The following is a 24,719-nucleotide window of genomic DNA, read 5'->3' as shown; positions in this document are numbered from 1 at the left end:
AAGATCTTTAGATTTTTTTCAAATTTGCATAAGCAATAAGCAAGATACAAAATTCACACAGGCTGCAAGAAGTATGTACTCCCAAAGTGACGTGGATAAAAATAGCTTAGGAAGAAGCTTGAGGTGAGACAGGGGTCACATAAGACAACAGAAAAAGGAATACCTCCAGACAGCAAATCTAAGAAAAGTAATCAAGGAATAATCAAGGACTTTTCTTTTTATAAGAACAGACGGAGGTCCTCAACAATATCTATTGTTCACATCACTGTCACAGACCAGTAATCCTTCCATGTTCTCAGTTCTCTCCTCTTCCTAATGGAAGTTATTATTGTGGATATTCTTCCGTGAGTGGCCTCTTCCAGAGAATCCTTACAGATTATTACTTGCATTACCAATAGCAACCAAGGTTCTATTAGAATGCGGGGTCTACCAGGAAACCACCCAAATGTAATCATCACACAAGTAAAGCAGCCAGGGTCAAAGCAATCTAATCTTCCACAAGCATCCTGATCAATTCCAGCATTTCTTGAGTTTAAATGGAAACTACTTAGTGTCAAAAAAGTGTGGCAAGCAGCCCAGCTGTTGTTTGTTTCTAATTCAAAAACTGATTATGTTTCTAAAGGTGAAGGTTTCATCTGTGTAGGTGCATCTAATTAGAGATAGAATAAAATGATATTCATAATTACATTCAAAGGAATAAAAATCTACCTATTCCTCAGCCAATATAACTCTAGAACGTGTTACTCAAATACTAGAAATAAAGGTCAGTTTCCTAATCCTAAAAATATCTCCTTGCATCCAGAAGACAAAGAAAGATAATTACTTTAAGAGATAAGTTAGCTGTATTTATATCAGATAAAAAGCACTGATTGGAAACGAACAGTTACCATATCATTGATGGCACATGTGTTAGTTTCCTAGCGCTGCCCTAACAAAGTACTCCAGACTGGGTGGCTTACACAACAGAAATTTATTGCCTCAGAGCTCTGGAGGTTGGAAGTCTGAAATTAACATGTCACCACCATCGGTTGCTTCTGAGGATTTTAAGTGAAGGATCTATTCCAGGCTGTTCTTGACTTGTGAATGGCTGTCTTCTCCCTGTTTCTCTTTCCATTGTCTTCCCTTTATGTGTGTCTGTTTCTGTGTCCAAATTTACTATTTTTATAAGAATGCCAATTGTATTAGATTAGGACCCCCCCTCAATGGTCTTCTTTAATCCAATTACCCCTATAAAAACCTTATCTTCAAATAAGATTACATTCAGAGGTACTAGAGGTTAGGACTCCAACACATGTTTTTCGAGGGGGAGGAACACAATTTAAGTCGAAACAGTCCAAAAGTCTAAAAAGTTTCTATGTACCAAATCCTTATTTAGATGAACAAAGTGGTAATGACTGAATTGAAAAGAATTTCCTATGACTTTATAACCTCCAAACCAATTGGTTTTAATTCCAATTCCCCTGGCCCCTCTACTTCTAAACAATTAGGGAATGTACCGAATTCCTTTATTTATTTTGGGAAATATCTAGAGCATGTGTTTGTAAATACAAATCTAAAAAATAAGTGAATTCCCCTGATGCCAAAAGACAAAGAAAACTCATTCCTTCCTGCTCTTTTTTGCTAAAGCATTTCCCCTAGAAAATTTGGCGATTGTAAGTTCTTTCTCTACTTGAGAGGGATGCAAACCTTTTGAAAACCTGAATAATCTCTAGTCAGTTTTTGTAAATCAGTGAAGTCTTTCTTGGGAGCTTTAGAACTATCTTTCTGAAATGTGAGCATAAAGCATCCTGTCTTTCGGTCTCTGTGAGAGGTTAGCCTAGGTGCCGGGCTTGAAGTTGTAACTTTTACTTGTTGCAGAAATACAAGAAGTTTTATTTTTCCTTTCTATCAAGACATTAGCATGTATGCAAATGACTGTATTTGCCTGGCTGTATAAAAGGATGAGATGCCTTTCTGTTTTTTGCAATCTCTTTAGTGGATTGCCTGAGATATATTGCAGTCTGATTTAATGCTTATTCAAGTAAAACTTTCCTACATTTGTGAAGAGGATTTCTAGGCTGGCAGAAGAGTTTAAATTAATTCCCCAACAAAAATAAAAATATCATTTTGTTCTTCTTTTTCCCTAATGCAACAGACATACAAAAATATAGACACATACAGTCAACATTACTGAAAACATCTTCCACAGTTATGACCTTGAAACATCTATTCGGCGTAAAATTGAATACACAGAATGGAATGTTTATTAGTGACATCCACAACAATTTATAATTATGTTTTTAGTACCATTTATTTGGGTACTGACTATACGACAAACAGCTAAATGTTTTGGATAGATCATGCGGTGTAATCTTGCAGCGATCCTATTATTTGTCTATTACTATTATTTCCAGAGAAGAATCCCAAAGCTATCAATGTGTAAATAATTTATTTAGCCAGGTTCCATTCCTAGAAAGTAGTAGAGAAATGGACCAATCTAACTCCGGAGCTTATATTCTTCATCACTAGGTGATCCTCGTTCACTTTGTCATGAAGGAGACCATCAGACACCAAGCCAGCACCGATTCCAGCTGGATTCCTGGTAACTGGGTTTGTCTGTGGATGCTGAGCCAATTCACTATGCCTGCCACCACCCTTTCTATGTTGTTAAAGCAGTGTGGCATAATGGAAGTTTTCTGTCCTCAATGCTAATATCTTTAAGATTCTCTGCACTGACTTGACAGCTATGTAATCTTGGAAAACTTATTTTACCTGGCTTAAACTCAGTTCCCTCTTCTGAAGGCAGTGCCTGACAAAACTTAACTATGACAACAAAGGAACAGTGGGAAGGCTCTACTGACACAATGTATATGACCAGCTCTGAAGCTGGGTATCAACAAACCAGAGTACAGAAATGCCCTTACTCAGCAATATATCTCCTAGCAATTAGGACTATGTAATCAAAACAAAATGAAGTGAAAAAATGAACTAACCAAACAACAACAACAAATATAAGGCATCGTTTTCTGTATCTCTTATATTGTTATAAACAATGAAGATAGAACAGACTTAACACATTTTCACATGTATAAGATTGAATCTTACTGGAAATTCTCCCAGTATACTAATATCAAGTCAATGCTGCATGCAAAAACCATTTACCCTGACACTCTGTCTAGACATTAAGCATGGAAACCACACCTCTCTGTCCACATAAGTACTTTGTCTGTTCACATTACCCTGATCCCTTGTGAATCCTAATCAAACTCCCACTTCAAAAGACCCTCACTAAATAAGATTTCCAAAACCCAATAAACTTTGACCCAGTTCTAAAGCACTGCCAAAGTTCTGAGATGACCATCTCCCTTATCTAAGTAAGCAATAAACTCAGCTTTGTCTCAGATTGTGTTGGTGACATCTGGGAAGCTAACTTTCAAGAAAGCCTTTTCTAAGGCCTTAAGGATTATTTTAAACTGCAAACCCTTCTGTACAACATGGATTTCTTGACATAGCGCTCATGATATTATCAATACAACTGACATTATAAGCGGGTATATGCATTCTTGTTGCATTTAACTCTTTCTTAAATCATGCTTTCAATCTATAATAAATGATGAGAGAACAAGATATCTTCAGTATGTTTACTTGTGATACAAATGGTTCAAATCCATCAACTCCCATTAAAAAATTATAAACGAAGATTTTTAGCCCCAAAACAAGAATTCACAGCAGCATTTTTATTTCTACTATCCCATGGCATTTCTTTCTATATACAGGAATTTCAGAGTTACTCTTTCAAGAGAAATAGTTAAATGCAACCTCCTTAATAGGAAGTCTTACCTTTTCCAGTTTTGAAAGAGCAAGAGAGTAACAGTCTTTGGCTCTGAATTGCATGAATCTCATGTTGGCTGGGTGAGTAAGCTCTGTGATGATACTGAGACTGGAAAACAACCTACATTTTAAAACACACACACACAAAAAAGCATTTGCATCACACTAACAATCCAATATGGTATATTTTGTAACAACATATTTATGAGTGAGTGATTCCTAGCCTTAGGCATAAAACTACATGCAATTACAACAGCAGGCATTGTCACATAAACTGTCTGTACAATGCAAGAAAAATGACATGCTATTTCCCAAAGAATATTTTAAACAACATTTTAGCACTATAAGAAAAATAAATTCAGTAATTTGGATTTTTATTAGATATTTTTCTCTCTACAATTATGAAACAGCATAGAAGAGAAGCTCATGAAGCTAATTTAAGAAGTCACAAGTGACTTTGTGGATAATATCAAAAGAGAAATTTATAAGATGAATATGACAATTGACAAAAATTCCACGTGATGAGCTTATTGTCCATAATATGAGCTCTTTGATCTTCTAAGATTCCCTATTCTCATAGTATGCGATTTTGAAGGTCACATCTTGCTATAATGATCTCCTGAGAAAAGAAAATATTTTAACTCAAATAACATTTCATTGTAATGAATTGAGGCCAAGGCTCAACTGATAGTGTTATTCTAGAAAGATCCTGAGAGTTGTCACGCGTCCCATAGCTTTGCATTAGCTTCCTTCTTATTCACCACCTTCTCCCAAAACACACACACACACACACACACACACACACACACACACACACACACAAAGATAATAGTTGTCAGATCATAACTTCATTTTGTTATTTCTATTAACTGAGGCATATTTTTAATATCTAATTTAATAAATAATAATGAAGTGTTTGTTATTGGAAAGCTCTGGTCTCCAAGACCTAAAAAGAGGTATAAAGAGATATGCTGGCCTTTAAATTAGACTCTACTACCCAGTAGAGGAAACTATAAAAATGTGTAAGTTATAAGGCTGTATATATTTTTATAAGAGTGATAAATATGGCTGACTGAATCTCACAGACTATGCAGCATTAAGACACCGGTAAATGGATAGCTTGTGAGAAGCATCCAGGACAGTGTTGAGATATAAGGCCAGAGAAGTAATTTGTGAGAAAAACATAGCTGTAAAACAATGAAAATTTATTTTATCTTCTGGAAAGTTTAAATTTTCTCTGCGAAATATAGCTTTTATCTTTCATACATATTATTTTTCAAACTTTGGATACTTTTGTGGGATTACTTGGGATGATTTCTAACACATATCAAGTAGAAATGTGTAGCTATAGCTATATACTTGAGAGCTGAGTAACAGTGAATGATAATATGATTGGTTGATCTGGTCATTGTATTTAAGTGACTTGTAGAGTTGAAATTAGATAGAACCAAAAAGTTTATATGATGTGCTGTTTCTGTTCTATATAAATGAACCAATACCATTATGTTATTTGAAACTGAGAAAGTGAATGCATTGTCTACGTCTGCCACCTAGTGAAAATCTAGAACTAAATAATACTTTAATGAAATGTTTTAGTGCATTGCCTTTTATATCTATAAACTATTACTTACATTCAATTATAATACATTCATAAATTTGGTTTTTTAGTAACTTTAATTATGTATCTTAAAATATGAATCCGTAAATCTATTTCTGGGCTTTAATATGACCTAAACACATTTTGAGTATAAAACACTTTAGAAATAAAATGACATAATAAATGTATTTTTCCCTAGGTACTAGATCATAATAAAACAATACTGTAATTGAAAAATAATATGGTCTGGGGTGCCTGGGTGGCTTAGTTGGTTAAGCTCAGGTCATGATCTCACATTCATGAGTTCAAGCTCTGCATTGGACTCTGTGCTGACAGCTCAGAGCCTGGAGCCTGCTTCAGATTCCGTGTCTCCCTCTCTCTCTCTCTGCCCCTAACCCACTCGCATTCTGTCTCTGTCTCTCTCTGTCTCTCTGTCTCTCTGTCTCTCAAAAACAAAAATAAACATTAAAAACAATAAAAATAATATTATTTTCTATTTAAAACTTTTCTGCAATTAATTTATGTCCTGACTGAGTGATGTAAGCATCATTGTGGAGAGGTGCAAAATCTCTATGGACTAATTCTCTGCTTGGTATAATTTATTAAAAAAATACTTTTGACAGACATGCCCAGTTATGCTAACTAACACAAGATGAAAAACACACCATATACTCTACTTGACAGACCACTGGGAGAAGTCTGAGACTACCTGCAATTATATATTCAAGAAAAACAAACATAAGGGCATACAAATCTGGAAAATGTTCACAATATTTTAATTTAAAAAACGGAGCTAGTGTGCTACACTATAAATTTTGATCTGTTGTGGTGGCTAGGAATGATGTTTCAGAATAACAAACATATATATTAATATATAGGTATAGAGACTCACTTAGATATTTAAAAAACCAGTTTCAGATTACAATTGGCTCTCAACACTAAAATAAATATGAATATATTTTAATCTTTTAAAAATACTTTTTAAACACTTTAAGTCTGAGATATCAGATATCTCCTGTATGTAATTTTTTTATCTATGTAATCCAATCAAAATAATAAAAATATTTCTGCACTACATAAATGAATCATTCTTGTATTTATACATACTCATTATCAATATTTTCAATTATGTCTTTTCCCACGTACAGAGGTATGACATTTCCTCAATAACTATGATTATTGTGCCAATAATAATATCTTACTTGTGCCAACATAAAGACAATATTCTTTTTTGATTTTATTATTTTTTTTCAACGTTTTTATTTATTTTTGGGACAGAGAGAGACAGAGCATGAATGGGGGAGGGGCAGAGAGAGAGGGAGACACAGAATCGGAAACAGGCTCCAGGCTCTGAGCCATCAGCCCAGAGCCTGACGCGGGGCTCGAACTCACGGACCGCGAGATCATGACCTGGCTGAAGTCGGACGCTTAACCGACTGCGCCACCCAGGCGCCCCTTTGATTTTATTTTTTAACTTGCCATTTATGCTCTTTGCATCCTGGGGATGCAAGTCTTCTAACTGCACAGCTCTCCCCTCCTCTTACTTTCCCCTCAAACCACTCTTCATATCGTAGCTAAAATAGTATTTTTAAACTCTATCCTTCAGTGATTTCCTTCCTGTTGTTCTTACAATGAAGATCAACTTGCTACTGTGCTCTACAAAGCCATGAATATTCTGATGGAGATTAATACTTCAGCCTCACGTTGTCAGTCTTCCACCTGCTCTGCTCCAAGTCATCAACTTTGCCCGCATCAATACCTCAGAGCCTTTGGATATGCTGCCCCCTTGTGGAATGTTCTACTCCTCTCCTCGCCTGCTTAGTCTATCAAGTAAACAACTGAGTAAATTCCTCAGGGAGATAATAGGTAGGTGTTCCTTGATCCACTGGACTAGATCATACATTCTTGTTGTCTGTACCTGTATAACACTATACTCTTTTCAGTAGCTGCTACATTTATAATTCTCTACTGGAATCTCTTGTTTAATATGTTCCCTGCTTAGACTATCACTACTTAATCACTACTGATCACTATGTCTGCCTTAGGCACTGCTCAGCCATAGCATTCTGTATAGTCCCCAAACTTACTAGATGCTCAATAATACCATGAATAAATCACAAGTGTAGGTGTTTGTAGACGTCATCCTGACCTACTATGGGGTTAATGCATGAATTTCTCTGATTCCTGCAATACACAGATCCATGACTTGAATGAATGTTCCCATTGCCAGAGCACTGATTATCTTACCAGTTTGATCAGCTACATTTTAGGAAAAAAATCAAAAGCAAAAATATCTTTATATAAAACGAAATCAGCCTAAGAGACTTCTGAACTAAAACATTCCTGGACTTTTACAATGCAAACAAAACTAATGTTAATTAAATAAGGAGGCCATTAGACTGAGATGGCTCTAATGCCTTAGCAGGTTACGTAAACAAATCAACACCTCAACCTATACATGCCTCAAGGTTAAGAAATCAAAACCAAAGGACAGCCAATCACAAACAGTCAACTAGGCTTTCTCAAAAAATACAACCACTTAAGCTGTAGCTGATCAATTATTTCTTTGCTTTATTTCTGCCTCTTCTCTGTAAGCCCCTCACTCCTGTCCACGGAGTGTTTCTAACTACTTCCTACCTGGCACTGACAAATCTGAACTGATTTTTGCTCAAATAAATTAAAAAATTTTTAATATACCTTAGTTCGTCTTTTAAAATTAGCAAGTATTTACTTTTGTACCCATTCTGTATTAAACTAATGTTTATTATCTTGTGTGCTCTCTAGAAAAACATTTGCTTCACGACTCCTTGAGTTAATTTTCTCCTCTCCCTTTCTCCTGATACACAGACTTAGGCTGTTGGTTTGAATCGGCCATTTTTTTTTCCTATATAGGATAGGATGAGCCAGTAAGTTGCTTTCAATATCGTCTTTTTTTGTTCAGTTAAATGAGAATAGTGATAGATGACATGGCCATTTTGAAGTGGCTGTTTTTAATTCAAGGCACATTTTGGCATGCTTCTTTAAATTTAGTTTAGATATTAACACTTGTTCATAAAGATGTGAAAACAGGCAATATTTTCAATACACCTAGTGCTTGTGAGGTAAAACTTTAGCAAGAGACACTTAAATTTTAAAGTGAGGACCTGCTTTTCTTTCAATTTGGAAATCAGACACTCACTTAGCAGATCTTTCAAGGAGAATGACCCATGAGTGTTTTCTCTTAGATGTATAAACTAAGGTCCACAGGCACAGGAGAGAAAGAGGCTTAGCCATATTTGACTTGAAAAGACCTTATCTCCTAGTCTTTGGTACTTTGAAATGGTCTCTAAGGTTGATGGGCCAATTGTTTAGGATTCAAGGAATCTCTTCAGAGTAAAGTACTAGAGATACTCTCTTACCTAGAGAATCTGGAACCCCTGGAATAGATTGTCCCTGAAGGAGTTTGCTGCTTACTATAAAGGACTACTCCGAACCCACAAAGGTAAACTCATCGCAAGTGAAGGAACAAATTTGGGCAAGTGATCAATACAGGGCCTGCTTAGGTTGTTCTGGTGACAAAGCTTGGCTGAGGCTGGAGGCCCCTCTTGTCCCAGCCATCCCAGAACAAACTTAAGGAATGTTTATCAAACATCTGAGTGTTAACACTTTGTATGTCATGCTCCAGATTCTGGATATGGAAAATAAAACACTTCCTGGGTAGGTCCTCTGGAAGAAACATGCAAGGGCCAAACCAGCAAATATATAATTGCCCTACTGGATAAAGACACATTGAATTGTGTAATCCAGTTTTCAATTACAAAAGTATGTTTGAGTTATAAATGCAATTCCAGATGAAAAGGAATTCTCCCGATGCCCCCAACTGTTCTCTACTTCTTCCTAGCCCTGCCACCCAAATATACTGCTAGTGAATTAGTGAGTTTCTCCTATTTTGCCTTTGGTCTTTTGGGACTGAGTAACTCTGAAAGGTCCTTGGACAATCTAGACAAAAGAGAGGCCTTGTCAAGTGAAGCTGTATAGTAAGCTGGGCAGGTATGGGTTCAAGTGGTCACTGTGAGCTTCTGAATAACAACAAATTTAACCCTATTCCTAGCCAGCAAAACAAATCATACCAGTTTTTATCAATAACTAGAACTAGAGCACTGTTGCTTTCATTTCATATTTGAATTCCATCTCATTCTTATGTCCTGGACTCTAATACAACCACAGATTGAAGATTCCTCTAACATATTCTTTAGTAGTTTTAAAAGCTGAAAATGTAAAGGTCAAAATGCCCCATGTCAAAATGGAATGTCAAAATAATCAAGATAAATGGTATTTACAAACTAATAACTACACAGTCATTTACAAACTAATGCTAATAAAATGTAGCATTGCTCTATACAGAGCAACAACAGAAGGTAATCTTAACTTGCTTAATATATACAGCTACAGAGAAGATTGGAATTCGGCTCTTGTTTGAGGAAATTAATGATATTCATGAAGATATAAGGATTGGCTGAGATATTTTCGTGATATTATTATTGAAAAAAAATTCTAGGACCACGATGGAGCTTCTCCTGTTGGGTTGCCATGCCAGCAAACTAAAAACTTAGATAACTTTTCTGTCTCTGTGATAACGTTAATTTTATTTTGGGACCCACAAAACAGAGGCTGTCTCAGTGGCCTGGCCCATGTTACAAATCTAAACATGTCAGCCTGTACTTTTGGTAAATATCTATCAAGGAAACCTAATATACACCAACCCTAATCCTCCAACTCAGCTTTAGCTAGCTCAGCTTATGCTAGAAAACAGGATCTATTACTAGCCTTAGCAAATGCCTGACCTCCTAGCCCATCATGCCCTGTTTCCATGTTGCCTCTTCTAGCATTCTATAAAACTCACTCTTGCCCAAAATCTCTCCGGGAAAGTGTCTCACTGCTTGTGAGGCACTGTACTCCCCCAATTCACAGGCTGCTTTCCACTGATTAAAAAATATCGAACTTGGGACATCTGGGTGGCTCAGCTGGTTAGGTGTCTGACTCCTGATTTTGGCTCAGGTCATGATCTCATGGTTTATGGGATCAAACCCCACTTTGGTCTCTGCCCTGATAGAACAAAGCTTTCCTGGGATTCCCTCTCTTCTTCTCTCTCTGCCCCTCCCGTGCTCACTCTTTCTTTCTATCTCTCTCTCTCTCTCTCTCTCTCTCTCTCTCTCTCTCTCTCTCAAAATAAATAAATAAACATTTTTTTAAAAAATATCAAACTCATTACTAAATTGTTTTAGGTTTGTTACTTGATACCTGTAAATATTCCACTTGACCAGAAACACAATATATCCAGTCAGCCAATCCCAAAATGCCAAACCAACTCTGGGGTCTATACTTATTTCCTTGTTTTTTGTTCCTTACTCATTTTTTGTTTTTCTCTTTCTTATTCCTTACTCTTTATCCCATAAAAGCTTCCTGCCTCACACTGCATTTTGTAGTTGTCTGGATTCTTGAGAATGGAGACTGCCCACTTCGTGAAATGTTAAATAAAATCTGTTTGTATCACTTAACTAGTCTTCTTCAATCATTTTTAACACTATTGACTTTCATATACTCAGTGTTCTCTTAGAGATGGAGCCTTAAGCTTTAATCTTAAATAGCTTGGTATCCAGCCACTATGACTGGATTTCTGATTGCCTGTTGCTCACTTATGAAGATAACTGGATCCTACCTCTGGAATTTTGTCATCTGTCTCTAAGAAATTTCATGCAAGGTGATGGGCAGAGAAGCTGAAAGGATAGAAAACTGAGGGCAGAGGAAGGGAGACAGGAAAGAGAGTTAAGATCGGTGTCAGTCCACAGTAGTGGACACTAATCAGTAATTGGTGGACACTAATTCAGGGTTTCAGCACAGGAGTGATTATAATGATTGATATTGGAACTTAATCTGTTAAGCATGGAAGAAAAGCCCTCAGATGACTAAGGACAGTGAAAAGGTAGCAGAACCAGTGGATAGTAGGTTCTAGTGGAGACAAAAGGCTGCTAAGATTGAGGGTATTAGAAGAAATACCCAATAGTACTCAGAGTAGTAGTACTCAGAGAACTGAATGAAACTGAAAAGAAGGAGGGTAAAATCATTGTTACTTCAAGGTAAAGTCTATGACCATGAGAATAGGTGGCTAAGATAAAACACTGAAAAGATCATCTGTGTAGGATTGCTGATACCATCAAGAATTATGATAGAAGCAGGATTTGTAGAGTCACAGTGAATCAGGAACTAAAATCTTCAAGGAATGTGGGTGACCTCAAGGGTGGTAACTGACTGCACCTATACGATGAAACTAATAAATTTGCATAGTTTTGGTCATTTATCTATATAAATAACATTCAGTACATTATGGGGATCCATGTGTGTCTTACTTTTGCACTTCATTATATAAGACTAGCCTAGTTTAGCACTAGTTTAGATTAGGAGCTCATGGATCATCCCATAAAAAATGTTTCACAGAACTGTTTTCTTGAAAAATATTGTTATGTACTTAGTGAAATAATGGTAATATCACTACATGTATATCTACCCTTAGTTATTCTGGTCAGTTAGTTTAAAAATATTAGAGCCTTTGCATCGCTCAGTAAGATGGGGATTCATTCTTGATTGATTGATTGATTGTTATCTTAAAATCAAAATTATTCATTCATAGTATATATAATAAAAGTAGGTCAATAGAAACTTTACCATAATAGAAATAAACTCATGATAAGTTGAAAGCTAAAATGGTATGTTTAATCAAAAGAACCAAAGATCCTCTCTTGTTAAAAATATAACTAGCTTTTGCCACACAGGGAATAAAAAGGATGATGTTACGTTGTTCACTGGCTGTAAATCTCATCCTTCTAAATTAATTTTATACCCTATAATATCCTTTTGCATTCTCTAGAGAAAAAAAATTACTTACATATCTGTCATATTTTAAACATGTGCTATTCTCCCTTTAACTGTACTATTTCATACAGCTCAAGAACTAGTCAGCCTTACTCTAAATGAACCGCCTCATTACAGTAACTTTAGAGGGTACATTTGTTCTCCTTCTGAAACAAGACTTTCTCATGCAAGTTCAGAGTAAATTTTCCAGATGCTGGAAAACAGACTCTTTATATACCTAATTTCCAGTCTTCACAGTAACACTGCAAGAAGGGTTAACTATTGTCCACGTGCATTTTATGCATGAGAGAAACTGAATTTCTATGAAGTTAAGAAATATGCTTGAGGTCACAAAGTGTCTACTAGCACCTCTGGGACAGATGAAGTTTGTTGTTATATTGTTCCAAGGTCTGTGGCTTTTCCACTCTGTCAGATGAAAGCGATCATGAGAGTGTTAATATTACAGTAGCCTTCACTGAATAATTGAAAACTACCAGTCATGTGCTACAGCATTATATATTTTTAAATTCCAATCAACTCTGTGATTAAGACATTGAGGTTTAGAGAAGGAAAGTAATTTACCCAAGATCATATAGTAAATAATCAACTTAAGTGGGACTCACATCTAGCCTCTCTCTTCTGAATTCTAAACTCAAACTCTAAACTGAAAATTACCCTCAGTATATACTTTGCTACAATATAAAGGTTATAAAGGTGGAGTGATGGGAGATGATGATGGAGTTCAGATTGTTTTATTTACTTCCATAATTTGGTAGCTCAGGTATGTCCTTTGGCCTTGTGCAAAAATCATGAAACTGAAATAATGATCTTTTAGATATTTAAATTTTAAAATGATTTCAGAAAGAACCATTCAGGTGACATAGATGTCTTCATTTACAGGGGAGTTTTTGACTTTGCTTATAGCATGACCTATTCTTTGGTTTTCACTGTTACTCAAAGATAACCATAAAGAAAATTCCTATCTGGATGAGTTACGACTTGGCTCCTAACATGGGTAAATTACCTGTTCACAGTCTTACGATATTTCATTCCTAGTAATCCAGTTTGTAAACGCGTACTATTGGCCACTGCCAGGCATAAAACCAAAATTGTAACATACATGGTCTGTCACAAATCATGACTACTACAGCACAGGATTTAGAATTTGTTATGTTAAACTATACAAAAAAAACCCACACTTATTATTCTATTTATTTTTAAAAGAATGATGATCCTGCATTAAAACTTAAACACATGGTGGGGTGCCTGGCTGGCTCAGTGGGTTGAGTGTCCAACTCCTGACATTGGCTCAGGTCATGATCTCACAGTTTGTGAGTTCAAGCCCCAAGCCAGGATATGCACTGATAGTGTGGAGCCTGCTTGAGATTCTCTCTCTCCCTCTTTCTCTGTCCCACCCCCTCGTCTCAAAATAAGTAAATAAACTTAAAAAAAAATAAAAAAATTAAACATATAGTGCCAGTCATACATTAGATGTTAAATAAGTATTTGCTTTTGGATTGAATGAATGAACGTAACTTCAGGGTAAGTATCTCATGTTCACTCCTTTTATACAGACTCAGAGTCAAACATTTCACAGATATTTAGCAGTAAGTAGACAGCAGGGCAGAGCTATTCAGACAGTTACCTGAAAAGGGTCTGCACGTTTACAATCGTTTTGGCATCTGCCATGTAGTCTTCCTCGGCACTCATGGTACTCTCTTTGTCCACAACCACCATGTTGGCAGCGAAAGTCACTCCACACCTGAGTAAATCATCTAGGCTTTGATAAAAATCAACAGAGAAAAATGGACTTTCAATAAATCACAGTACTAAGATCAGTGCTTGCTTACCCACTACACGTGTATAGGTTGCCCTCATAGATGGCTTTCACAGAGTTTGCCCTGGTAGATGTTAATGGGGATTATAATACGTTCTCTACAGATATTAAATAATTTGTATTTTTGAGCTGTTTATGTTTCATTAGATCTTAACCATTTCAAAGCACTATGCTTTAAGAATTTTTAAATAATATTTATTAATTATATAAGGAAAACACGGAAAACACCCATTTTGCAATCAAATAGAAATAAAGCATATCTGAACTTTTCTCTATTTCAAAGACATGACATTTACATCTTCTTTATCCCTACAGTACTTTTGGTTAGAGTAGAGATGAATACTCATATTACCTTAGATGGTCTAGCCCAACAAAGAAATGTTAAACTATGAAATATTCTCAAATGTGGATTATCTCTTTGTGAGAGCTATGTGTTAAAGATTGGTTCAACACAGCCACGAGCATGAAAAATATATAAATATCAGTTGTATTCAAACTTACCATTTACCATTTAGTTTTTGAGCAACCGACTGAATAACCTAATTTCTTTAGTTGCATGAAATAATTGCTAAACTAGATACAAGTTCCTGTGAATTATAATAGTCACTCTTCTCCCCTATCACTGATAAAAACTAGCAGTTTCCCACTGAATTAAAAGAAAATGTTACCATTAAAGCTGAAACAAGGAAACCATTATCTCACTGCCTCTGCTTCATACAAACTAGAAAAATAGGGCTGAAGTAGATAAAGGAGACTAAATTTGAATGAGTGTAAGAATGTTGTTCATACAAAGTTGACTGAAGACAGTGTAGACCTTAAAGAACAGTAGTTCCTTTTAAATTCTTCAATTGAAGGGTCAGTTCCCTGAGGATATTTTCCAAGTGTGTGATTGGCTGAACTAGTCACGTTACTTTAGAGGGAACTGTTTTCTTCTTATGATAAGGAAGGAGGTGGGATTTCTTATTCTGTTATGAGGTGAGAGAGTATTACCAAAGATCTGAGTCCAAGATCCCCAGGGGTAGTTCAGAAAAAATATTTTGCTTGGATCAGGAACAATGCTCTGTGGCAAAGATTTTATGGCTAAAACTATGGAAACAGAATGTTATTCCAAATAAATTTCCTATGGTAAGAGGGGCCAGTACCACAGTATCCAATCAATATGATGATCAAGTTTAAATCCCTAGAAATACTTCATTTGGATGTTCCTTTTAACTAAGAAATTCATAATTGTTCTTAGATCTATTAAAATACATTTTTTAAAAAACAAAGAAATAGGTAGAAAATTAATGTGATATAGTCCCTTATGGGCCATAAAAATGATGCCTTCAATTCACTTTATTATAATTTTAAGTCGCTTTCTATGTCAGCTCTTAAAATCCTGATCCCCAATTAAAAAAAATCATCTCTCCATTATAATTATCTACATAAAAAGAGGGACAGATCAGGTGGAAGAAGGTAAGCCTGACTGGAAAAGGATATACACATAAAAGTTATGACAGAAAAATGAATATTTCATTAGTAATAAATCAATGAGGTTGAAACTTGACAAAAAATTTCACTGTAAGTACCTGTGCCAAATAGCTAATAGTTACCTATACCTATATGTATCAGTTAATTCCATACTCAAAATATTGGCTGCTGTAGTTCACATATAACCTAGGCAAATGATTTTAGTAATTATGATTAAGTACGAGTTTAAATCTGTAGAAAATACGTAAAATTGGAATGGCATTTCAGAAACACGTAGAAACATTTTGTTCTTCATGTTTTAACTTTGAATCACTTATTTTTGTACCCATTTAATATTACATTTTATTCCTTTTTTATCTTTATTATGCTACCAGTGAATTATAATGCCATGTCTATCATGATTTTTCCACACTATCCTCTCTGCAAAGCCACTTGCCTATGTTTTTATTCAGCACAGTTGCTTTACACAGTTTGGCCACCAGATGGCTGACTAAGATAAAAGTTAATATTGAAAAAAAGATAATCTCAAGAGGAAACAACTTCCTTTGTACCCTTCTCTAAGCCTTCCTTCCCAAGAACTACAATGTGAATGTATGAGTATATGACAGTGTTGTGAATGGGTTTTAATTCATTCAAAGGTGTGTCTGTTTTTTTAAGGGAAATTTCAAACATTGACAAAAGAGAATAACACAGTGAACCTCCATATTTCAATCACCCAACCCAGCTTCAATAATTATCAACTTGTTGCCAATCCTGCTTTTTTCTCCATTCATAGGAACTTGACCCTCTCAGTTCTTTGTCTCAACATAAACACTTTTATAGAGGAAAAATTCATTTCATAGTTTACAGCAACAAAGACAGATGGGAGGTTTATTCATCTTTTAAGTATTCTGTTTTTCTAATGAATTTTAATAGAATATTATCATTTCACAGTAACATTACTAATGATAAAATATAGTTTGATTTCACATTCATGGATTTAAATAGTAATTTCAATGCGTCTAACTACATCTTAGTTGGTTAGTATTAAGATAACTGATCATGTAAATTATATTAATGTAGACTAGAGGCTAGATATAAGTTAGTTTGGTCTTTAATATATCCAACAGCCAATAAACACTTCCAAAGTTATAAGACTTTGTTTTTCAATATCTACAGGACAAAACGTAAGCATGAAAGTTCTTAATTGATAACTTTTAGCATTTTGTTTCAACGGTTCTGGTAGACATTTTGTTGTTAATGGGTAGCTAACACATTTTATGTGCATATTAGTTTTATGATCTTTAGTTTTTATATTTCTTATATGCTCATGCATATAAAAGAATTTGTATTTTAATACTAACATATTGCACACATTTGACTTCTTAATTAACACATTTTTAGAAGTTATAGATTGATATATGTTACTAGAATAAAGTAAACTCTTAAGGAAATGCTCCAGTTTATAAATCTGGCCTAAAACAAACATCTCTAAATTACTTTGAAGGTTTCCAGAAGTTATGACAATGATATCAATGCATCACAACACTGAACCTTTAGGTTTTCTCTATCCCTCGGCCCTTAGTAACAACATTATTGCTACAGACAGTGCAAAACTAAAATAGCTTTAGAAACTAAACAAATGTGACAAAATTCTCATGCAGCAAGATTTGTTTTAATTCAACAACAGATTACTGCTTTAGGAAGTTTGAATACAAGATGTATAACACGAGACCATAAGCTCTGCATGCAAAATACACCATATTTGCAATACTGAAATGGCAAATTACACTCATCATGCAACACGGGGGCACAGCACAGGACAAACCACAGGACACCACACTAGTTAGTGCGCCAAAGATTTTGTCACCTACTTGTCAATAGAGCCCACCATGTAGTAAACCATTGGAAACCAACAGATTGCATCCAGAAAATGCATATCTGGCCTAAGTAGCAGATGGGTTACAAAATGAAACACAATGTCACAACAGTGGCAGCGCTTCTAGGGAAAGGAAGTAAGTTGACTTAGTTTGCATTTCCAAAACTAAACACTGTTGACAAGATTAATTTTAAGTGTCTTTTTTCTTAACATTAATTAGAAAATATCATTTGTACTTGTTATGAATAATACAATGTACTATTATATTATATTATAAAAACAAGTTGTATTTCTGCTTTCTAAATCAGAAACATTATGGCATTATTCTACAAAAATACTGAATTGATATCCTTAATTATGACTAAAAAGTCTTATCAATGACTTTAAAAATTATTCATGCAGAGGAGGAATTGTAAAATGAGAAATTAATGATTTTTTTTCTTGGATGGCCCAAAGCATAGAGAACTAAATTAGCATGCTTATTAAGAGCAACCTCTCTAAGGGATATACACAATTACAACATGCCCTTTTTAATGTATCAGCCTATTAATCAATAAATATAGTATATGCACCCATGTAACATATGTATCATATAAAATTAAAAGTATTTCACCTTTACATAATTGACTTACTCCATGTATATTGTTGAGCAAATATATATTAAAATCTATACTTATAGGCATATTTGGGGAAAGAATCATAAACCTGGATGCTTCCTTAGAAATCACTTAATCTATTATATTCATTTTATAAAGTTATTAACTCTTTCATGCATCTATTCACTCAGCATATATGTACCCATATATTTATATAATAGACATTTCTATACTAAGGCATACAGAAAAAAGAATATCATGTTACCTTGTACTATATAAAATACAGCTTTCGGAACACATGTACAAAAGCACACAATTACAATATATGTTTTAATCAGAAAAAAAAATAGATTGCACTCAGAAAGCAGAATTGGGGATCATTTCACAGAAGGGATATTAAATTTGGATGTTTGCCAGTAAAAGAGAAGGAGAGGGAAATTCTAGGAAAAGGGAAGGATAGCATCTATAATATCCCAGCTAGATGAAGTCTTTTCCTCCCTGACCTATTTTCTTCCTGTTGATCATCCTCTTAACCCTTTAACTCTAAAGAAAAAGAATGCACAATACAGTGAAGCTAAAAAGACAATCTTCCAAAGAATACTACTATTGTAATGTTGATTCAGCTCAACATTAAATTTCTTCATAGTCATTTTAAATGGCCCCATATTATTACATATTATAAATGTACCACAATTAATGTTTAAAATCCTCAATTATTCAGTATATAAATTATTCTCACTTTCATATTGTTAACTCTTGAAGTTACAGGTTATTTCCTATATCTTGCTATTATATACCATAGTGGTATGAACATCTTTAGATGACATTTTCCTGTATTAGTTTTTAAATCATTTATGCCAAAGCATTCATAGAAGGATATTAATGAATCACAGAATACAGATATTTTAAAAACTCATGATGCATGTTCATTTCAATGAATATTATAACAATATACAGTCCGAGCAGCAGTCTTTTATAGAACCTTCTGGTTCGGTCTGAGCACTGTTCCGCTTCTTAAAATTAGAAGTGCCATTCTCATTGCTCATTCGATAACTTCCATGACTCTCCTCCCCTACCTCATGTTTATAGAAGCAGGTGTGAGGACACCACAAGATTGGGACCGTACTGAGATTTTGCGGTGGTTTGAAAAATCATTTTGCCTGTGTCTTTTTTCGGTTGTTATTTTGTTTCATCTCTCTTTACTCCTTTGCAGTTCTACTCAGATAAAGTGAGTGGCTCAATAATCTATGTGACAGAGATGGATCTATAATTCTTCGTTATTAATTGCAGATACATACCCTGGCTGGAATAACCACATTTTTACTCTGACTCATTCTTTTACATTCAGATCATTTCAATTTCTTTATGCCATCTTCTCTATTCTAAAGGCTAGTAAAGCAAGAGTAAATAATGTTATTGAATAACTCAACCTAATGAAAATACTGAAAAACTGTGTAATAAATAGTACTGGGGTCACTGGGGACAATAATTAAGTCCTTACTTTATGCCAATGCTCCCAATTAGAGTTAAAATAAAAATATGTCCTTTGCATTTTGTTGCTTTTTCCAGCAGGAATCATTAAAGGTACTTAGACATCAAAATTATTGCCTTGTTTTAGGAAACTCATGAATTTTAGCCACATGCAATTCTGCCACAAACATGTATTTACGATGTGCAAGCAACCTTCTACACCCTCAAAAATTACATTAGCATCTGCACTATGCTAGCTTAGTTCATCCTTACACAAATTCAGCTATGTTACAAGGTAAATCAAGCCCTTGAAACCTAGTAAATATATAATCTTGATGAAGCATATCTAATGTAGAGAATCTTATATGCCATACTTTTTGCAAAATGTAACTTGTGTAACGAATAGATTCATCTACTTTTATTGATAAAGTTAGTTTATAAGGAAACTTGAAACATAAAGAACATAGCAATTGTACATTTGTATGTACTATGTTAGCTCATTTAAATAAATTGGCAACAGTGTTCATGTCACTAAACTGCTTAGTAATTGATGAGTGACATAAATGATATCATAGGCTCTTAATAGACTAATCTTTCTAATTATTGAAGTTAATTGGCAAACATAACCTTTACATTGAAAGACACTAAGCAAAAACATAAAACTCTAATAAAAACAGGAAATGTCCCATTCTTATGCTTCACCCTAAACAAAGGACAGATGAAGAATGGAATGTAGGAAAACAAAACCACCAATACTACAGAATAAAATGTATGCATTTTTTATCTGAATGTTAAATACAGAAGACCTATCTACGTTAGAGATTACATTATGGAAAAGTGAAAATAATTACAGATTTAACTCTAAAGCTCATCACAAAAAAATTAGCAAAAAAGAAACAAATATTTAAAAATGGGTTACTTAAGGGCACCTGGATGCCTCAGTCAGTTAAGCGTCCAAATTCAGCTCAGATCATGATCTCGCGGTTTGTGAGTTGAAGTCCCACATTGGGCTCTCTGTTATCATCGCAGAGCCTGCTTTTAGATCCTCTGTCTCCCTCTCCTCTGCCCCTTCCCTGCTCACCCTCTCTCTCTCTCTCTCAAAACTAAACATTTTTTTAAAATGTGTTACTTATATATTTATATGTTACTTATAAATATAGATTCTTTTTGCTTAATATACAAAAAAGTATTTCAAATCAAGAAAAGATAAAGAGGAAAAGAGATCTAGAACAAAAGAAATGTACACAGACTAAAATAAAACATGTTGTATCTAAATAGTATTAAAAGAAATTAAAATTCAACAAACTCAGACGTAATTGATGTTAGTAAACAGAAAAAAAGTGAGCACATCATTAATCTGCAACCTAACTGTAATTATATTAAGAAAGATGACTGTTTATGAGTCTAAAACATCATATTCTTACAAAAGCTTTCATTATAAAAATTGCCATTACATGCAAATGTTAATTAGCTACTGATTGTTAGGAGTGAAAAGGTTTGTGGATTTGCATGGATTTGCAAAGTTGAAGGTCATTATTTCCCATTTAAGTAATAAATGTGATGGGCTTAATTTTTGTATTTCAAATTCAAGAAGTGAATGAATATAGTGAGAAAGTTTATTTTGTCAGCATTTCATAATTCTGTTAAGTAGTTTATTCCTTTCTTAAAAATATATAAGTAGTTTCATTTAAGTGCTTAAAATAAATTTCCCTTGGGGCGCCTGGGTGGCGCAGTCGGTTAAGCGTCCGTCTTCAGCCAGGTCACGATCTCGTGGTCCATGAGTTCGAGCCCCGCGTCGGGCTCTGGGCTGATGGCTCAGAGCCTGGAGCCCGTTTCAGATTCTGTGTCTCCCTCTCTCTCTGCCCCTCCCCCGTTCATGCTCTGTCTCTCTCTGTCCCAAAAATAAATAAACGTTGAAAAAAAAATTAAAAAATAAATTTCCCTTTATTGTTAATCGGGTTTTCACCCAAATCCACTCATCAGTTTGAATAGTGACAATGTCATTTTCTTGATTGGTATGCGGGGTAGGGGGACAACTGACATTTCCTGACTGCCTTACTAAGTGAGATATTTCACTAGTGCTTCATACACACTGTCTTATAAAGTCTCAAAATTAGCTGTTCAGATAAATGTCCTACTCATTTTACACATGAGAAAACTGAGGCTTAGAGATATTTGATAACATGCAAAAGCCTTATCAAGAAGTTAAGTAAGCTTAGACCATATCTCAGATCCATGAGTCCAAAGATTGAATGTCTTTAATAAGGGCTCTGATATATCAGACAATGTATCATTGCTTTTAAAATAAGCTGAAGTTTACTGGACACTATATATGAAAAGAAGATTGATGCACTAAAAGGATTGTAGAAAGAAGATGTAAAAATTTGGGAACATAAGCCTGGATCTTGCACTTCAACTTTGTGTAGCTTTGGCCAATATATTCCAAAGTTCTTGACTCTTGTCTCCATCTCTTTCATGAAATGGTATTATCAGATGACTAGATGACCTTGAAGGTTGTGGTGGTCATCGAAATATTTAAGATCAGCATAGCACAACAAGAGACCAAACAAAACAGATGGCCAACCAATTAGAATCAAGACCAGCTCTAATGAGCCAGTATCAAATGCAAGATCTTTTCCATTGTGACTGGGTTTCATTAAGTTATCAGATGAGATCCACAAGTCTTTCTATTTGGAAACATTATGAAAACATATTTTGACATGAATATTATCAATTTAATTTACATCTTAAAATCCCATACTTATGACATCTGTTATTGTTTATTTGTTATATTGAATTAATTGTTCTTTCAACTTAAATAGCCATGTACTGAATATTATTTTCAGCAATACTCACGTGAATTTAAAACAAAGTCAAAACCCACTAAACTAACTAATAATTAAAAAAGTGTATACAATTCTTAGCATACATATTCTTATAACATGGAAATATGTTGAAGAAGAAAAGCATCATATTTCTTTGTAACACTGTAGGATAGATTACAAAATACTAGTCATGGCAGAGCAACAAACATTTCATTGTTTGAAAAAAAAGGATTGCATAAAACTTCCTGGAACATTATTTATTAGTGTTTAGTTTTTGTTTCCTCATTCTTGGCGAAAAGAGCAGAGGACAACAAATAAAAATTTTAGACATCACTTTTGGGAAGGACGCAGGAAGCTAATAAACATTACAGCATGTACTTTCATCATTAACACTTTGAAAGAAAAGTCAAACCCTACAAAAGTCATCTAACAAAAAAACATCATGGGAATAATCGGATTCCAAAATGTAAGTTATTAGGAAAGCAAAAAAATTTTAATGCAAAAGAATCCAGTTAAAAGATATTACTGTTTCTAAAAACAATTCACACTGTATTTTTTGCATATGTTAAAAACCTGTAAGTTAAGCAACATCATATAGTTGAAAGAACAATGAAGTATGAATTACATAGAAGGTTCTAATCCTAGAACTAACCTTGGAATAGTCATTTAACTTCTTTGGTCTGTTTTTCCTTGTCTATAAATTAAGAGTACTGTAACCAAGTGACACAAGCTGGTTTATTTAAATGTTATCATTGTAACTTCTAAACTTTGAGATTTTAAGCTGCTTGGTACATCTCTCTGAGGATAAATCATCAGTATATGATATAGATATATTTCTAAGGGGAACAAATGTAAAATAAAAGTGTCCAGTATGATGACTGACAGGCAATAAGTGCTCAACAATTATTACCGTTATGAACAGAGGGTAGAAGTAAAGAATATTGACTTTATTAAAGGATCTCTATGGTCTCATTCAGACAAAATACTCTCTCTAATAAAAGCTGCATCTAGATTTATGCGGAAATACTGACCAGTTTTCCAATAACTAAGAGGAACAGAGTTTTCAGGTTTTTCCATGATTGACCAGATTTAGGAATTAAGACTATAAAAACGACCAATTGTTTTTATAACTCTAAATTACAAATCAATCATTCAACCAATCCATCAGTAATTGGGCATTTTGGCAACTTATTTATTCAGGACTAAACAAAAAGGGACTGATTTAGATATAACCATTCAAAAATCTACATAAGACACACACATAAAGGAACTCTAGACCCTGCCACCTGCTCAATGGGATAATAAGGTAGACACAGGAGGATTAATGATGCTGACATGGGATTACCTAATAAGACTAGATATTAAAACAGAGAAAAGTCCATCTCTATTCCATGGAGTAAACACCACTCCAAAATTTGGAGATATGGACTCTTTTGGGAGGTGTAATATCGTGACTTATAAGAAATATATATTTGGACATTCAGACCATCCATGATTCTTGGATCATAGCTCCAAAAACCCTCGGAATTTCCTGAGGAAAGGAGAATGGGAACATTTTTTGTCATAATGTTTGTTCTCTTGTCCTCAGTTCCTGATATCACTTCAGAGCCATAGATGTACAATGGGTGTCTTGTTATTCATAACAAGCCCCTTTCCATCACAACCAGGTTGATATTAATGAGGTGACTTCTGGGAACCACCTCTTTTGGGGGCTTGTTGTCAGGGGAACAAACCATGAATACAGGGTTGGAACTTTTAGTCCCATACCCTGATTTCTGAGAAGGGGAGAGGGGCTAGAGTTTGAGTTCAACAACAAATGACCAATGATTCGACCAATTATGCCTACCTATGTAATGACCCCTTCATAAAAACCCAAAGGAAGGAGTCTGAGGAACTTTTAGGTTGGTAAACCCATGGACATTTGGCAATAGTGGTGCCCTCAGACAGGGTGTGGACACTCAATGCCCTTTTCCCATACCTTGCCCTATGCATCAACTCCATCTGGCTGTTCCTGAGTTATATCTTTTTATAGTAAACCAGTAATCCAGGAAGTAAACGTTTGAGTTTTATGAGCTGTTCTAGGAAATTAATGGAACTTGACTAGGGAACTCTGATTTCTAGTCTGTTGGTCAAAAGTATAGCTAAAGGGGCACCTAAATGGCTCAGGCAGTTAAATGTCTGACTCCTGATTTTGGCTCAGGTCATGATCTCATGGTTTGTGGGTTCAAACCCACGTTGGGCTCTGTGCTAACAGTGTGGAGACTGCTTGAGACTCTCTCTCTCTCTCTCTCTCTCTCTCTCTCTCTCTCTCTCTCTGTTCCTCCCCCACTTGTGCTCTCTCTCTCTGTCAAAAAAAAAAAAAAAACTT

General features: G+C 34.8%; 1 protein-coding gene across 13 annotated transcripts in view; it reads right to left on the bottom strand.

The window, feature by feature from the left end:
• KCNT2 (potassium sodium-activated channel subfamily T member 2) overlaps positions 1-24,719 on the bottom strand; it is a 363,444-nt gene that overhangs the window by 65,581 nt on the left and 273,144 nt on the right. For 10 of the 13 annotated variants that reach the window (XM_019822157.3, XM_019822162.3, XM_019822163.3 and 7 more), the window contains 3 exons: positions 17,456-17,527; positions 13,941-14,075; positions 3,820-3,931 (listed from right to left, as the gene is read on the bottom strand). In XM_019822157.3, the coding sequence (XP_019677716.1) occupies positions 3,820-3,931; positions 13,941-14,075; positions 17,456-17,527 (319 nt within the window). The remainder of the gene's footprint in view (positions 1-3,819; positions 3,932-13,940; positions 14,076-17,455; positions 17,528-24,719) is intronic. The other 3 variants (XM_019822161.3, XM_019822164.3, XM_011291082.4) reach the window with 1 other exon arrangement.

Source organism: Felis catus, chromosome F1 (assembly GCF_018350175.1).
Source record: "Felis catus isolate Fca126 chromosome F1, F.catus_Fca126_mat1.0, whole genome shotgun sequence".
NCBI lineage: Eukaryota > Metazoa > Chordata > Mammalia > Carnivora > Felidae > Felis > Felis catus.
The sequence above is the reverse complement of the archived record's forward strand: the minus strand, read 5'-3'. Positions and strand labels throughout refer to the sequence as shown.